This window comes from Octopus bimaculoides, chromosome 19 (assembly GCF_046866305.1).
Source record: "Octopus bimaculoides isolate indiv1 chromosome 19, ASM4686630v1, whole genome shotgun sequence".
Classification (NCBI taxonomy): domain Eukaryota; kingdom Metazoa; phylum Mollusca; class Cephalopoda; order Octopoda; family Octopodidae; genus Octopus; species Octopus bimaculoides.
The window spans coordinates 54,347,960-54,367,308 of record NC_142946.1 but is presented as its reverse complement, the minus strand read 5'-3'; the positions used below and the strand labels follow the sequence as shown (position 1 = coordinate 54,367,308).

The 19,349-nt window shown below is 36.3% G+C and overlaps 1 protein-coding gene across 28 annotated transcripts in view; it reads right to left on the bottom strand.

Annotated features, from left to right (window-relative positions):
• The window catches only part of LOC106875423 (monocarboxylate transporter 13), a 135,938-nt gene that overhangs the window by 15,235 nt on the left and 101,354 nt on the right, over positions 1-19,349 (bottom strand). For all 28 annotated transcript variants that reach the window (XM_089337760.1, XM_014923561.3, XM_089337768.1 and 25 more), the window contains 3 exons: positions 8,109-8,335; positions 6,132-6,275; positions 94-825 (listed from right to left, as the gene is read on the bottom strand). In XM_089337760.1, coding sequence (XP_089193886.1) covers positions 94-825; positions 6,132-6,275; positions 8,109-8,328 — 1,096 coding nt within the window. In that variant the 5' untranslated portion in view covers positions 8,329-8,335. The remainder of the gene's footprint in view (positions 1-93; positions 826-6,131; positions 6,276-8,108; positions 8,336-19,349) is intronic.

The window sequence follows — 19,349 nt, the reverse complement described above, 5'->3', positions numbered from 1 at the left end:
TAAAATCAAAAATTTTCAAGTTTATCTGAAATTTAAAAATACAATACAAAATAAAATAGCAATGTTCATTTATTTTTTCTGTTGAGTACTTACCAGCACAGGGAGCTCCTAGTGACCCGAGAGCAATCATGAAAGACAAATAGCCATTGCCAATTGCAATATAATGCGGTCCGAGTAACTCTCTGGTCACTTGTGACATAAATGTGGTCCAAAAACCACTGTAGAAGCCGAAAAGCAGTGTATAGCTTATCTGCCCCGAGTAATGTTTAAATAACAATGGACAGGTGCCGGTTATAACAGCTCCAAGTCCAACTGAACACAAGATGGCAGTGACATCGTCCAGCGTTGAGTTATGTCCCATGAATGCAAAGATAACGCGACTTGTGAAGCTGGCCATGCCAATACAAGAGACCAGGAATGTTGCTGTAATAAAGTCAGTATCCATACTGATGGCGTAGGAAGGGAGGAAAATGTATATGATGGTGGAGCCGAAACTCCAGAAGAAGTTACCAATGCACATTGCGTAGAAAAGTGGGTTGCGTAGTGGCATGCATGACAATAGTGGTAGCAGCTGGACTTCCTTCTCAAACTTGAGAGGTTTCATGATTGCTCCACACACACAGAGATTCAGTGTGATTGCAGACAACAATAGTAAGGTCCCTCTCCATGCGTATATCTCCAGTAAGTAGCGTATAAAATTGGGGAAGACGATAATTCCACAACCAATTCCTGCGAGAACTGTGCTGAGTGCCTGGTAGCGGCAACGGTGGAAATACTGTTCAACAGCGACAATAGACGGTGAGCAGGCGATGCCAAAACCGATGCCTAGAGAAGAACAAAAAGAGAGAGGTACTAGTCAGACAGAAAGAGGAAAAAGCAATTCATTATCATTATCATCATCATCATTACTATTATTAAGGCTACAGATGAAGGTGGTGGCCTGGCAGAATTGCTAGAATGCTTTGGAGCATTTCCTCTGGCTTTACATTCTGAGTTCAAATTCCGCTGAGGTCAAGTGCTTGTCATCTTTTTGGGGGTCAATAAAATAAATATTGGCTGAGCAATGAGGTTGATATAATCTACTTACCCTCTCCCCAGAAATTACTGGCCTTGTGCCAAAATCTGAAATCAATTTTAGGGTGATAGATTGACAGAACCAATCGTGTGTTGGACAAAAATGCCTGGCAGTATTTCTTCCAGCTTCTTAGGAACTGGTTTCAAATTCCACCATGGTAAACTTTGCTTTTTATCCTTTTTGGGATCGATATTATAAACTAGCCTTCTTCCTTCAAAACTGATAGCCTTGCACCTAAATCATAAGCAATTATTATTATGAATAATAGTAAGCTGGTGAGCCGATAGAAGTGTTAACACCTCAAGCAAAATGCTTAATGGCGTTTTATCAAATTCTATCAAAGCTGACTTTGCCTTTCAGCCTATCAGGGTTGATGAAACAATTATTAGTTGAGCACTGGGATGATATAATCGACTTACACCTTCCCTCAAAATTGCTGGCCTTGAGGCAAAATTTGAAGGTGGCAAGCTGCCGGAACTGTTAGCATTCCAGGCAAAATGCTTCGTGGCATTTCATTCGTTTTTATATTAAAATTCCACTAAGGCCGACTTTGCCTTTCATCCTTTCAGGGTCGATAAAAATAAGTACCAGTAGAGTACTGGGGTCAATGTATTTGACTAATTCCCTCCACCAAATTTCAGGCATTGTGCCTTTAGAAGAAAGGATTATTATTATTATTATTATTATTATTATTATTATTATTAAAATTCCACTTTGCTTTTCATCCTTTCAGGGTTGATGAAATAAGTACCAGTCAAGTGCTGGGCTTGATGTAATTGACTTCTTTTCCCCAAAAAATTTCAGGCCTTGTGTCTACAGCAGAAAGGATTATTATTATCATTATTATTATCATAATCATCATCATCATCATCAAGGCAGTGAGCTGGTAGAATCATTAGCATGTTGGGCAAAGTGCTTCATGGCATTTTGTCAGTCTTTATGTTCTGAGTTCAAATTCTGCCGAGGTCGACTTTGCCTTTCATCCTTTCAGAGTCAATGAAATAAGTACCACTTGAGCTCCCTTCTCCAAATTTCAGGCCTTGTGCCTATAGTAGAAAGGATCATTATTATTATTATTATTATTATAATTATTACTACTAAGGCAGTGAGCTGCCAGAATCATTAGCACACCAGGCAAAATGCTTAGTAGCATTTCCTTTGATTTTACATTCTGAGTTCAGATTCTGTCAATGTTGGCTTTGTTTTTCATCCCTTTCAGGGTTGATAAAATAAGTGCCAGTTGACCACTGGGGTCAATGTAATCAATTTATCCCCTCCCCTGAAATTGCTGGCCTTGTGCCAAAATTTGAATTTACTATTATTATTACTATCGTTGTCATCACCTTCATCAAAATTTCCAGCCGAGGTTACAAGATTGTGCTGTACCCAAGTAGTGGATTATGTAATTTTCCAAGACAATGTTTTCTTTTAATCTGGGTTGCATAAAATGTATTTTACTTTGCCATATTCTTAAATACTTTACTTCATATTATATTATGACTGAACAATTTTAGAAAAACAAATCACGGATGCATTATAATTAGTATAGAATTAAATGACTTGATATGGTAATTTACCAATTACAGTTCTGAAAAGTAATGCATAAATTGAGAAAAACCAATAATGAGGAATTCCACAAACTTTTTACTTCCCACTAGAATTTATTGATCATTTATTGCTGATTGTATTATATAATAGCAGCCAAAGCATTATCAGTTATATTACATGATCTGAAGAAATTGTTCAAGCAACCAATCATTACACATTTGCATGGATATTTTAAAAATATTTTCAACATAAATTCAGTGTAAAATTTCAATGTTTAAGTACTGAAATTTTATATTGTTTAACAGATCCACAATTTTCAAATTGGAAGCGAGAAGTGAAACTCGAAAACGATAAAGCTTTCTGCAATTAGAATCAATTTAACAAGAGCTGGTTTGTCTGTAAGTTCACTGCCCTAATGAGGTTATTAATACTGGTTTCAAACTTTAGCACAAGGCCAGCAATTTCAGGGGTCAATTACATCGACTTCACTGCTCAACTAGCGCTTATTTTATTGATACTAAAAGGGTAAAAGGCTAAGTAGACCCTGGTGGCATTTGAACTTAGAACATGAAGTCAGAATAAGTACCATGAAACAGTTTGTCTGGTGTGGTAACAATTCTGCCAGCTCATCACCTAATGTGGAAATTGATATTAAAAACTGCTTAGCTATTACAACAGACCAAGTTTCAAACCTTTGTGACATTAATAATTCTCTCCACACAAAACGAAATTAGATAATCCAAACTAGGTTCTCATAAAATGAATTTACCATTCTTTCCTTTTAGCATGTTCCCATGTTGTTGAAGAAATACCTTCTAACATTGATTATCTGGTTCCACAAATAGAACTGTAAAGGAAATCTTACAGGAATATATTTAAATTAATCAGCAATAGTGAGGAACAATAGAAAATTATTCCCGTTTCAGCCTTAGGACGATTAGCAAGAAGTAATTGCATTTAAAGAATTTTTAATTGTATCAGAATTCATCATACACCCCACACCTTACTAACCATCTTAGAGCTGAAAAGATGCATTAAAATTGTTTTCAAATGTTATCTCTTATATACAGGATTTAGTTGCTATGTACTCAGATGCAACTAACGAATTTTAATTAACATTTATTAAACCTGTGTTGGAAATGACGGTGAGTAGCAAGAGTGCCCTAGATGTTAGATGGTTGATACAGATGATGTGAGTGGGGTCACCAGGCCTAGTGGTTAGGGTGTTGCACTCAGGATCATATGATTGTGATTTTCATTCCTGGACTGGGCGGTGTGCTATGCTCTTGAGCACAACACTTCATTACATGTTGCTCCAGTCCCCTCCACAAAAATGAGCTGGGAAATTAACCCTGTGATGAACCAGTACCCTGTCCAGGAGAGTGCTCTGTAATCTCAATCACATACACACCATGGAAACTGGGTGAAGATCTGCCCTTATGAGACCTAGGATTGATGACAGACTCAAAGACAATGTCAGGGGTGTATCACCACTTGATGACACTCAGCTCAGACAATGTGGGGTCCCTTTACAGCTTTGATGCAGCCAAACTTGTTGAGGAGCAATTTTGGAGAACGCATTTTCTGGAAGTGATTGAAATGGCATGTGATATGAGTTATGGAGTGTCCTGGTTCTACTTTGACGGGGATCTCACCCATGTTTTAATGGCTTTCCTTTATTCTCATTTCATTCACCTTTTGCTTTTTCCTTGTTTCAGTCACTGGACTGGCTAAGCTGGAGCACAACCTTGAAAGGTTGAGTTGAACAAATTTTCTTTTTTCAAGTCTGGTACTCATTATTTTGCTCTCTTTGACTGAGCTATTAAAGGGACACAAACAAACCAACACCAGTTATCAAGTGATGGAGGGAGACAGACACAACTACAAATGCACACAAACACACACACACTTCTGACCCCATCGCCACATCTGTGTCAAAATTTTTAGCATATTTTAATATATTGTATTATTAATGCTCTTGTGCCCCATTTGTTATGAGTAATCCCTCTTAACGTTTTATTAACTGTTTTTGTATGACACATTTTGAATTGTATGTATGAGCCTTTGTAGCCAATAAAGAAAGAATTATTATTATTATTATCACCACCACCATCAGTAGTAGAAATACAGTCACATGCCAGATAACCGAGTCTTTGGATTCCTACATTCCTGACAACAATAGCTAACTGATTCCCCACTCAAACTTTAAATCAACTGTAATTAGGGTTCCCAGATATGTAAAACAAAAAAAAACAAAAACAAAAAAGAATCAACAAAAAACAAAAGAAAAACCCACCCTGTTTGTGCAACTATGAAGGTGATGATTATTGTGACATGAACATGTGATGCATAATAGATGGTAAATGGTGGGTCAGATCTGAGGGTATTACAACTTACAGAGGGGATGGCAAAGAGAGATTACAACTAAGTGTCATATGAGACATCTAGGCCATGACAGCATGAAAATATCCAGACATTACGATGATGGTGATTGTGTGAATGTATGTACACATGAACATATATATATATATATATATAGTGAATAGAAAGGAATAATATATCCAAGCAGGTACTGTTTCAGCACTCTTGTATAATCCAAGTTATGGCTAGCTGCATTGAACAATAAGGAATAGCCTAGTACTATTGTATCGAATTTGTTCATCTGGTTAAGAGTCTACGCAGCTTTACTGAAGGTGTTGCCACTTTCTTTGTTTGAAGTGAACTGAAGTATGATGGTTTAGACCAGGGGTTTTCAAACTTTTTGACTTGCGGACCCCTTTATATTTCAGGTTTTACCTTCGGGACCCCCTTATAAACGCTTATGAAATTTATACATAATTATTTGCTTAAAATAGCATATATTTTTACATTTATTTATTTAACAGTATTTACCAAATAGGTTTATTGTCAATTAAAAGATTTCGATTAAAAAGCATATAAAATCAAATTGCCCATAAAAAGTATTTGCTGTCCACAGACCCCGTCTTGTCCTTGCGGACCACAGTTTGAAAACCCCTTTGATCATATATCCACTTGATCAAGTGAATATATGATCAAAGGCAATCCTGCTATGACCATCTCACTTTTTTTGTTTTCAGGCATAGTGTACCTAAGACTACATTATTCAATGTAGTGAGTGGTTTGAAGGTGATTTTGGCTCCAATTTCTTGTAGGTTGAATGACCACAGAAATGTTAGATTGATGGTGTTTAGTCCCTAATATCAGCCATGACTGATCCAAAGACAAACTAACCATGTCCATCCAGTTTTTTTTTTTTTGCAAGGAAGAGTATACATACCTAGGACTATATAATCCAATGTGTATCATTTCATTTCTTAAGATGATATGCTGTGATTTGAGGAAAACTTAGTAACTATTCCTAGCAGGTTAAAGGATCAAATAAAGGCTTCACCCTGGTTGGATGGAGAAGCAGTTGGGTTGTTGGAATTAGGAAAACTTAAAATTCATAAATAGATAAGTAAAACGGAGAAGAAATAAGCTTGGTTACCTGTAAGGACACCCATGCAAAGGTAGATTTCATAGAGTTCTGTAATGCAAACTCCAAGTGCAAGGCCAATAGAAGATAAGAGACCGCCCAACATCACACTGACGCGACTGCCAAACTTGGCTGTCACAAATCGGAAAAGGACACCTGAAACAAAACGAAAAAAGACATTTGATTTGTTTGTGTCGTTGTAGTGGTATCTCTGGATGGAAAAAATAAAAAAAAGCAAAATTACAGATGCATCAATGACAATTCAAAACCAACATAACCTGGGAGAGGATAGCCCAGAATCAAGAACAGTGGAGAAAAGTCATTGATGGCCTACGGTCCATAGGGCATGAAGAGCTTAAGTAAACAGAAAGTTAGTGATTACGTATAAAGTAAATGTATCTTGGTCAGAATTTTCAGCTATAAGTTTGCAGTTGGTCAATCACCTGAACTACGAGACTCAATGAATTAACATGCAAGTCGCTGAGTATCCCACAGACATGTGTACCCTTAATATAATTCTCAAGCAGTATCACTGTAACAGTGTATGACAAGGTTGGCCCTTTGAATTACAGGTACGAACCATTTGACAGGCTTCCATACAATTTCTGTCAACCAAATTTCATTCATGAGGTATGGATCAACTTGAGGCTGAGGAAATTGACACTTGTCAAAGATGGGATTGAACCTGGTGCCTCGTGATTGGTAAGCAAACTTTCTTAATCATTTAGCCCACTGCACTTACAGTGATTATATATATATACATAGACAAACAGACAAAAACACACAGAAGCACACATTATATTTTCATAAGCTTAGAGTTATAATTCAAGCTTTAGCTTCTAATGTATACACAGTGTATTGACTATTTTTCCCTAGTTCGTAATAAACAAACATTCACCAATCCATATCTATTATACAATGAGAGAGGAAAAGTAGTGCATAGATGCTTAACGTATGGAGATATGTTAAATATTGGTTCAAACATTTTATGTAGATCTTGCTTTGAAACATAAACTCAATTATAATACTGCTTATATGGGTGAGCATATATAATACTAATATGTCATACACATACACATGGTGAAAACAGAAGCAGCCTCTATTGAATGGAAAACAGAACCAGCATCCATTGAATGGAAAATACTCAATACATATTATTTGTTGTATGCAAATGATTTTTTATTTGATAAAATCAACACCTGCAGGATGGTCATGTGCTTTCTTTATACTCATCGGAACGTTGAGTTATGTACAATAAAAGTGAAAAGCAAAAAGATCTTTCTGTTTTGGTGATGAGTATTCCAGTTGATTGAGCAGTGAAATATAGGGTAAGTGGGTGGGTATTTCACAGATATGTGTACCATTTGCATAATCCTAATGCAGAATCAGTGTGATACTGTGCAACAAAGCTAGCTTAACAAGTTACAGATACAGCCATCAGGGAGGTATGGTTTCTGATTATCCAATTTTACATATAAGGGTCAGGTTGATCTGAGGCTATGGCAAAAAGCACTTGCCCATAACACATTGTGGGGACTAAACGCATGACATCATGAATGCAAAGCAAACTTTTTAAGCATATGGTCATACCTGTAACTATATATATATATATATGTGTGTACATACATATATCAATGTAATACTGTGACACACGTCATCATCATCATTGTTTTAATACCAATCTATCTATGCTTGCTTGCATGAGTTAAAAATTAGTCAAATAGATTTTCTATTATTGAATGCCCTTCTGGTTATCAGCTCTCACTTATTTGCAAGCAAGGTACACACACACACACACACAACAGTATACTATTAATATAATACTATATATTTAAGTGTGAATGTATAGATACATGTGTGTATGCATATATTTTCATTTGTTTAATATTTGTTTTTCATTGTGAACGTAAATTTTACACACAAACACACACACACTCTCTCTCTCTCTCTCTGTAAAAGGTGAGTATAAAGAAGGAAGAAAATACTGACTTGAAATAACAGTGACATGAAGTAAAAGTGCAGAAACCCATGATGTATCAAAGTGGGATCCTGCAAAGATGTGTCGGAAGACCACATGGAATATTCCCATACTGTAGGTAATGCCACAAATGATAAACTGGACGAAGAAGGCCGAGACCATCACGGCCCACTTCCTTCCACCGGTATCTTCTTGCATCATGGAAGAAGTCTTTAAGGTGACAATAAACATTTAGGGGCTGAAAAGATAAAGAAATATATAATTTATTAATAAATATAGAACCAAATAAAATTATATGTATTTAAGGAAATTACTTCTTTTTTAAAGAAATCACATATTTAATAAGAAATCTTTGGTATCTTGAGAAGCAAGTTCTTTTACTGAATTGAGTGACGATGATGATGATGTGGCATGGTTTAATGAAATCCCATTGTGCAATTGTAAGCTAGTGACCAGAACTGAGGGAAAGCACATGTCAGAGACCGTGTGCAGGGTACCTTGTTATCACCTGAGGTAGTAGTTGTCCCAACCTATTAGGAGGATCCTTTCTGGTCCTTATTTTGTTCTATGTTGTTATTGCTATTTCTTCTTCTTATCATCTATTGATTAATGTGTGTTTATTGTTAATCTCACCCTTTTACTCAATGTAAACATTCTACTGTTTCTTATTTGTTGTTTTCATTTGTATTTTGGCTGCGTTGTCTCAAATACCTTGGACCCTTGTGGTCAATAAAAGAAAGCAAATTCATTATCATCATTGGAGCATTTGATGAAATGCCTTGCAATACTTGTTCTGGCTTTTAACGTTTTGAATTCAAATTTGGCTGAGGTTGACTACTTTTCAATCCTTTCAAGGTTTCATAAAATACATCTACTAGTCAAGTACTGGAGGAGTAGATGTAACCGACTAATCCAACCACCAACAAAACTGCTGGTTTTGTGCCAAAATTGGAACTGGCAGAATCGTTAACATGCCAGACAAAATGCTTAATGGCATTTCATCTGTCTTTACACTCTAAGTTCAAATGCTGCTGAGGTTGCCTCTGCTTTGTATCCTTTTGTGGATAAAAGCACGAGTTGAGTACTGGAGGTGGATGAAATCAACTAGCCCTCTCCTCTAAATTATCAGGCCTTGTGCCTATATTAGAAACGATTATTAAGGATAGCAGAAAGGAAGAATAAATAGAGTGCCAGACAAAACTGCCTGGCAGTACTTAGTTATGTCCCTGTACATTTTGAGTTCAAATCCTACAAGTGTTAAAATATAACTCTGATGTCTTTAATAGAGATCAAATCATGTACGGATAACTGGATTACCATTGGAGAAGCATTTTAGTTTTTGGGAGAATTTTTTCCCCCTAGTTTCCATTACAATCAGACAGCAATAGTCATATGCCCAATTACACACAAAAAACAAAAAAACGCCCCCAGAAACAATAATATTCTAAAACCAATACAATGCTGCACTCACCAAGGACTTCTTAAATGATAGCTATATATATGCATTTCAAATAATTTAAAATCAACCTTTCTGATTGTCATAAAATATAAAGCTGCTTTAATTTCACATTGAAATTTGTTTTTCATTTTAAAGAGAAACTATAGCTATCACTGAGGCAGCACATGTGACCTTGTTGTATTTTGGGAGTTTGCAAGCTGATGTAAGTTGCGTCAAAATATTTTTTTAAAATAAATAAAATCCTTGGAGTAAACTACTTAATATTGGTTTTAAACTATTTATAGTTTTGTTGAAGAATGTATTTTTGGTCTAATTTATCACAGAACTTTTGATATATCGCTGCAATCTTAAACCACTTTCTCGTAGCAAATATATTGTATGGGTGCGCCTGAGCATACAGTGGAATAGAAACATCCTGGAAAAAAAATTTTTTTTTGAATTATCCAATCTCTCGTCGTTTCTATCATAGGTATCCTAATTGTTAGGGTTCCATGGCCAGATCTTTTTAGGTCACTTTCACTCTTGTTTTTCCTTTCTTCCTTCATCTATCATTCATTCACATCTATTTTATTTTTCAAACACTATGGTACAAAAATACAGTGCTTTATAAAAATAACTCTTCTATTTTGACAGTGAACCAGACAGCAGTGTTATAAATATATTATGCTAAGATAACGAAAAGTAGCTATGGTGGTGGTGGTGGTGGTGACGGTGAGCGTTGGATGAAACTGGAACTGTTGCACCAAAATGTGTAAACTGATTTCTGAAACTGTAGAAAGTGTGTGTGTGTGTATTTATTTATCTATCTACTATTTCGGAAGTCGAATACGTGTAGCGCGCGCGCGCACACACGCACGCGCACGATACAATAGACGAAAATCCACGATATATATTCTCAGAACATGGATACACTCCATACATACCCTTATATATATAAACATCTTCATAGACAGACACTTCGAGACTTAAACAACGAGGGACCCTCTAAGTTGTCATTTCGCATGCTAGAAATAGTAGCTAAATCTCATTCGAATCACATCCTACCATCTTGAATAAAGGACGTAAGATAATGTAGTGCTGCATACCTTAAAAAAAAATAGAGTGGTCACGGCTAGAACGGCTTTGATCACAGGTCTGCTGGAGGTCAACGTTGATGTGAGGACTACAATTTACATTACACCACATCGAGAGAGCCTCTACATGATCATTCGACTTACTAGAAACAGCAGCCAAATAACCCTCAAATAACAGTCACCATCTTAAAAAAAGAACACATTAGATAACGTGGTTCTGGATAGACTGTTCGGAAATATAAGTTGGGATGATCATGACTGGTAGGCTTTTTTTTATAACAGGTCTTACTTGATCGGAGCTAACCTGGGGCTAAGCAACTACATTACCACATCAGCACACACACACACAAACGCATATGCTGACATTATATATATATTGATACACATTACGCAGAGAAATAAACACACACACACATCTGCAGAAAAACAACATATATTGTCCAATAAATATACAGCATCAAATGCACATATCTGCTACCACCCATACAGACACTCACACAATGTAGACATATTTCGATAAACACCAGGATATAAATAATAAATCCATTGAAAGCAGCAGCAAATCTATTTGATAACATTTACATCATCACGGTGTTGTTATTGCTACGAGCCAATGGAGGGGAGCCTCTACGGGGTCGCACAAGAGTTAGAAATAGCAGCCAAATCTAATCTCCCTTACATCTGTCATTAAATATATGTAGAGCACATTGAATAATGTAGTCTTAGATATACTGAATAAAAGACGAGGGGTAGTCATGGCTGAAACGGCGTTCATCATATATTGGTCTATCATTACCAACCTGGGCTAGATGAACGGGATGTTGCTATTACATGATATATGTCACTGACTAAGCAAGTCATTGGAACAACAGCGACGCAAACTAGTATTTGGTTATATCTAACACATACTTCCAAGAGAGAAGGCAACAATTCATTTATGAAGTGAAAAGAAAAATATTAATACACACACAGAGGGAGGGAGGGGTGAGAGAGAGAGAGAGAGAGAGAGAGAGAGAGAGAGAGAGAGAGAGAGAGAGAGAGAGAGAGAGAGAGAGAGGCCATTATTTAAACCTATGTAAAGATAGAATCTCTTTGAATGCTCGTGTTGCAGTATTTATAATTGCCCCAATAAAAATCGTTTAGTTAGGACTAGTGTTTACAAATAGTTTATGGCATTTGCCCATCATAAACAGTTTGCATAACAATTACTCTGTGTGTGTGTGTGCAGGCGCGCGTGCATCTTAACCCTAGTTGTTTGTGAAATCTTTGATGATGCGATCAAGTTAAAAGTAACCAATGTCGCGTTAACACAGCAATGAATTCTAATTAGGTACATAGCCAAGTTTTCTTCTAACAAGCTAGGATTATCTTACTGTGAAAATCAGGGCACACGTGTGCGTGTGCGCGTGCAGTGTGTCTATTATTATATTTTACTTCTCACAGCTCTCGATCTGACTTGCTCTGGTTAATTTTGTATCCTGCTGTCAAAGGTCTAGCAAGGCCTCTGGCGACGAGCTGGCAGATTTGCTAGCACTCCGGACAAAATGTTCAGTAACATTTCGTCCGTCTTCACGTTCTGAATTCAAATGCAGCCGAGATTGACTTAGCTTATCATCTCTTCGTGATTGATGAAATAAATACCAGCGTCGGCTTACAGAATGGCTGCAATGGTAATTGGATTAGAATTATTGCTTTTCTAGACAGGTTGCCTTTACAAGGGTCTGTGGCATCCTTCCTTATCTTCCTTTATAAGTGATATTCTTTGGCAGGATGCTCTTCCTGTTGCCAACTCTTACCTCTTTCCAAGTAAGGTAATAATGTTTTCCAAGAAAGAGTGGAAACGAACACTACTTGTAGGAGTCTGATGTTAATTTTACAATCCATCACACTATCAAGACAAGGGTACACACAAACATACATACATACAATGGGCTTCTTTCAGTTTCCAGCAGCCAAATCGACTCCTGAGGCTTTTGTTGGTTTGGGTTATAGTAGAAGACATTTGTCCAAGGTGCCATGCAACAGGACTGAACCTAAGACCAGATGGTTTCAAAGCAAGCTCTTTAACCATGAAATCCCTTTGGACATAGATCTATTTAATCAGAGCCATCTTCTGTTACATACACACACACAAACATATACACATACACACAGTGTCAAAGTCAAGGACAAAAGAAGTTTACTCAAGATAAAGTTTGGTAAAAAAATAAGTGTTACAAGCTAAACCAAAATCAAATATCCAGAGGAAGGTAAGTAAACATTTACAATCAGTGCTAAATATAATACTATTATTAATAGATCACTTCACATGCCTGGAGTATGTCTTTGAATTCTAATCATGAGCAACCTGAGACGAGGGACAGCAGTGTTACAGAAAGGGATAGGGGACATAATATATTTACCAACAATTCATTTTAAAAAATAAATTGACTTCTATAGAGACAAAAAGATTGGGAAAACTGTGACCATTTCAGGCTTAAATATTTTAATCTGCTTTTTCTGTCAGTTATATTAATTCAAGTAAACTGGAAACCTCTTGACGCACAACCACAACGAAAGTAACAAATTAATGAAAGTGATATCAGTAGGACTATTGAGATAACAGAAGTGTTGAACAATAGCTGTTCACTTATTGAAAGGGACAGCTACTATTGACAGAGTAATTATTAGTGTGTGTGTGTGTGTGTGTGTGCGTGTCAGTCTGTAATATAATATTACTCAGGCACTCAACTATGAGGTCACTGCATCTTGTAGCAGAAACAGCTGTAAGCTAATGAAGTTCATAAGATAATCATTAATCATTTATCCCTTTGTCATCCAATTTTCTAATAATATATATTTATATATATGAGAGAGAGAGAGAGAGAGTATAACTATATTTTGATGCCTGCATCTCTAGAGACACACCTGGCATACCTTAGATCAAATGTATCCCAATAGTAACACAGCTACACCATACGAATGATTAGCAGCTGTGACAAAAGTCCCCCCCCCAATAACATTTAGTCTACAAATTACACTGCCAGAAGTAGTTTAGATATACCTCTGCATTTACAACACCACATAGATGTAATCTAGATATAGTCATGATGTAACACACCACAATATGAAGTCCAGTCCAAATATAACAGATGTAGTCTTGATAAGATATCACTTGATATAGCCTAGATACACCACCACTGAATGTAGATTAGATACACAAACATTAGACGTGGTCCAGATGCAACACGACTAGATGTAAGTTTACAGATACAACACTACCAGATGTAGTTTAGCATGACTTGTCTTCTGTGTATGTGTGTGTGTGTGCGTGCGCGCGCATAAATAATAAGTAACAGTTGATGGATTGGTGTCAATCCATTGCAGCTATTTCTAAAGAATTTTTTAATTGATCAATGAGTACATTATGTCATTATAAAAAGACGTTTTCTTCAGATGAATACAAGAATGCTACAATGAAAAACATTCAAAATAATTCAAAATCTGCAGCATAAGCATATTTTTTGTGTGGTTTTATGACTGGCCCTTGCCATTGAATATCTATATCAGTGGGACTGAACAGAAATCCATGTGGTTACAAAACAAACTTCTCAACTACATAGCCAATGCAAAACATAATTTTATCTATCATATTACAGTATGAAGGACATTTACTTATTTTTGATGAAGAAAAGTATCCATAAAAGAGAAGTTATGTCTTAAGTTCAATGCAGAAAGGAGTGCTTTCTCAAAGAGCATAACCAACAAGTACAGTGAAAAAATGGTTTCAAAGTTATTTCTAGGTTTTAGTTTTTGTTTTGGTTTTTATATTTAGCTGTGTGTGTTTGTGCATGCATGCATGTGTGTGTGTGTGTGTGTGTGTGTGTGTGTGTGTGTGTGTGTGTGGTGGGGCAATCATGTGCATGCTTTTCCATCTTGCTTCCGCGTTATGAATATAGATTTCTTGTTCAAAAGTATGGCATGGCCTTCATTTCTGTTGCTGTTTGCTGAAAATGAAGGCAAACATTTTTGCCATAATAAATAAAAAAGATCACTGGTAGTAGTTATGGTGGTGGAGTGGATGAGGGTAGAATAAAGGCGGAGGGAGAGTGGACAAGTGTGTGTGTGTGTTTTAGTAAAGAAAATATTGCTTATGTTGAAGACACTTGTAAATATTAAGATAAGAAATATGAAAGCTTGGGGAAATAAAAGGAACAGTATTAGTGTTGATTACCAGAGTTTTGGTAAGATTAGAATATCAAGCAATCCTTGTGGACAGTGAGATACGAGGTGTGGAGTGTGTGTTGTGTGTGTGTGTGAGTGCATGAGAGAGAGAGAGATGTGAATGCAGGGTGTATCAAAATGTTTATGTTTTTATATGAGAGACAAAGTAAGATGAAAATATGTGTGGGAGAACGAAGCTGTTTCTATGTTGTGTGTGTTTGAGAGAGAGAGAGAGAGAGATTTATATGCTGGTGTTTGAAGTTGCCTCTATGTTTTGTGTGCATGTATGCTTGTATTTGCCTTATGTTTGTCTTAGGATTTGCCTATGTATGTATTTGTTTATGTGTATATATGTAAATATGGAAAATAAATCCAGTGTGCATATTTTTAGAGTGAACACACACATACACACATGATGAATACTTTCAATGTATGATCATCTATTTGTTCAACCAATAAATAATCTATTCAGTTCACATGCAAAGTGGCTGAGTATTCCAAAGGCGTGTACTGTTACACAATTCTCAAGTGGTATCAGTGTCACAAAGTTGCATTTTTGAGTCACAGGCACAGTTGATCTGACAGCTTTCATACAGTTCTCCCTTACCAAATCCACTCACAAGGCATGGGTTAAACAAAGGCTATGGTAAAGTTACTTGCAGTGAGATAGAAAAACCTCATGGTAGCAAAGTAGACTTTTTAGCCAGTCGTGTGTATGTGTATGTACATAAGTATGAAATCATGCGTATGTGGGAATTAGTATATAATCAGACATGTTTCATTATGCAAGTAGCTCTGTGACACATGTATTTTGCATTACATATCAAAATCAACTGAATATCAACGCAGTTCAGTACCAACAGAGGATTGGATTGTTAAAATGAGGCACACTGGTACCTGACCAACACAGATTATTGCTTCTGACAACCCAAGCAAGTCAGACACTCTATACCAGTGATTCTCAACTAGAGTCCATATGAGATTGTTGAGGGATCACGCAACAGTAAATTGGGGATCCACAATAGAATTTCAAGGGCCCCTGAAAATAGTTTGCTTTACATGTATATATTGGCATGTATTGCAAGAAAGAGTTAGGCTTCCTTCTCTAACATTTTACATCGTTCAACCATGACAAATTTATGTGAAAAACAAAATAGGAATTTTGTAAATTAATATAAAACCTTGAATGGCTATTGAGGTCCACCTGAATAAAATAGTAATTGAAGGGATCCATAGATAAAAAAGGGTTGGGAAATTATAGATTTGCTATAAAAAAAAAATGAAGTTTGAATGTTTTGTTGGCCGCCTAGACAGACTAAAGATTACCAATTGGTCTGTCTGTCTGTCCTTTTCAGTCAATCATGCACATACACACACACACTCTCTTTCTCCACCCTCACTTCTTTATCAGTACCTGTAAGACTCACTCTGTCCATTTTAATTTGTATGTTTCTGTCTCCCCCCCCTCTCATAAATGGTCATTTACTATATCTCTCTCTCTCTGTTTATCTTTTATGAATTGTTGTCTTATAGACTTTATTTAAGCCCCCCACTCTACATAACTATTGCTGCTGTTGTTGTTTTCAATAATTCTCCTTAAGTATATCGAATAACCATTAAAATGTCTATACATCCAGACCACATATTAATATTCTGGTATTTAACAGCCTACAGGATAAACAGATTATATGAAATGGTGTAGATTTATTCTGGAGTGGGGATGAGGATTTAAAACTAGATAATCTTCATATATATATATGTGTGTGTGTGTGTGTGTGTGTGTGTGTGTGTGTGTGTGTGTGTGTGTGTGTGTGTGTGTGTATAACACACACATATATTCTCCCCCCTATCTATCTATCTATCTATCTATCTATCCGTGTCTTTCACACATTCACATATATTAAATGTCTTCAGATTAAAAATTGGAACAGTGTTAACATGACTAGGATAATCTGTTTAAATCAACTGTTTTTTTTTTTCATGTTCAGGAGTGTGTGTGTGTGTGTGTGTGTGTGCGTGCGTGCCTATGTATTGGTATTCATCTTGTAGCTAAGAATGAACCCAGAATTAGTGGGGATTTGTATTTATGAGTGCTTGTATGTATTTGTCTCCCCCAGAGTGTCTGCATGTTTGTGCAAATGTGTATGTATGTGTCTGTTTGTATAAGCTTGCCTCACTGTGTGCCTGTGTTGGGGTGTAAATAAGTGACATCCCTCTTAGTCATGCTAACTCAGAAGAACATGCTTCAACAAGGAGATCTAGAAAAGGAAAAAAAAACCTAAACTAGTCCTTTTCTTTCACCAGTTGACTTTAAAGTCCTAATCCACTTCAGTCTGCATTGACTATATTATACTAAATTGTTCAATCAACTGAATATACTGCGGTTATCTCTCTCGTTTTGTTGTTTTTAGATTTCAAACAGCTTTGGAGCGAAGTTTTGCCTAGCAATTGCTTGGATATTTTCATTAAAATAATCTTTTACAATGCACTACATTTACATGTGTGAGACCCTACTATATTTGCATATTGGACAATGTAGCCCAGGACATAAAAAAGACAAAATGATCAAGACTGAAATGCCTCTGACTGATTCGAGCTCTACTCAACCAGGGTTAAACTAAGGCTACAGCAGCAACAACAAAATGAGCCACTAACCTTTTAGGATTCAGATTACTTTGTCAAATTTAATATTTATTCACATTGTTTTCACTTTAATCATGCATAATCGTGTAGCTTCAAGATTTTGATGATGTGATTGTATATTTTTAAGATTGGTGATTTGCTGTGCTTGAGAAGACATGTCAAGCTAAGAGAAATTGTAGTTGTGGCCAGTGCTGGTGACATGTAAAAGGCACCTGTGCCAGTGACATATAAGAGACACCCATACACTCAATGGAGTGGTTGGCGTTAGGAAGGACATCCAGCTGTAGAAACCGAGCTTAGTGCAGCTCTCTAGCTTGCCAGTTATTAAAACATATCCAGTGAATGAGCTAACTGTTGTCTGCAAGACAAAGAGGAATATTGCCTTCAGAGAAAGGTTGGCAACAGGAAGACCATTCAGCTGTAGAAAACCTACCTCAACAGGTTATGTTTGACTGATACAAGAATGAAAAAATGGCTGTTTAAACTGATGATATATACATCAAAATAGATTTTAGTATCATTATAAAAGAATTTTAGGTTAAGACCTATATTTAGTATAAGAATAAACCTGGCATGTAATTGAAATATCATTGTTTAGGGTGAAATAACATCCAAAATTGCAGTGTATCAGTTGTCAGAGATGTTCTTGGTTAAATTTGTGTTTTAACTAAAAACGCAAAAGAGAGGAGAGTTAAAGATATGTAATTAGCATGTCATAGCGATGTCATAAGCCCCGATTGTATATATCACATTTGGCGACATCAAAGAGACGAGTTGTAGGTCTACTCTCTCTCTAAATTAGCCATAGGAAATATTTGAAGGAAGGAAGAACTGAAGCTGTCAGCAGTGTAAAGGATTCAAGAAAAGGCCAGTCGGGAGAATGGGGTACCTCTAGTTGTGGTGACACAGAAATAAAGGTCATAGTGGAGGAGGCTGTTAGTGTAGAGTGATGTTGTATGTGGATTAATGATAAAGCTGAGAACAATTGTTTGTGTGTGTGTGCACGTGTGTGGGTTAATGTAGTGATGCACACAAATTAATGATATAACTGAGAACATTTGTTTGTAAGCATGTGAGTTAATGATATGAAAGAGGAGTATGCATGCATGGATATGTATATATGTATGTATATATATGTGTGTGTGTGTGTGTGTGTGTATACACACACACATACATACATACACATATACAAATACATGGAGGGTGGATAATGTTTAGCAGGACAGTATATCTGTCTAGCACTTGTACTCATACTTTCACCCACATATACAAACATAGACACACTCTACAAAGTATGACATCAACAGTTCCATCATAGAGATTATTACATCATTGATATATATATATACATAACTATACACACACACACATATATAGTATGTTTAGGTCAGTGTAGCTCCACAATGCCTTGTTTCAACACTGAGTGGGGTAGAGGGTATAACAGAGAGGGGGGAATCCACAACTCCTAAGAATTTATATTCAACCCTGTTTACATTCTCCCTTACTCCTAATTCACATTTCTTTTCATTTTGGTACCAGTAACCACTTCATATTCATCCTTCACCATGCTATATCTGCACAGAGAGTTGAACTCAACAAGCTCGGTAATGCAAAACTTCTCAGTTCCATACCGTTCTCACTGATTACAACATTGAAAAATATCACTATGTGAGATATCCATAGCATCATGTGGGTCTTTACCAGTGGAGTAACAGGTAGCTTCAATGAAAGATATGACTATATTTGGTAAATTTAAATTAGAGTGGAATCCTGTTCAACCAGCTATTCAGCCAGTTGCGAGCAAGTTTTTCTCTCTCTCTCTCACACACACATACAATATACATACATGTGCGTATATATAATATACATGTGTA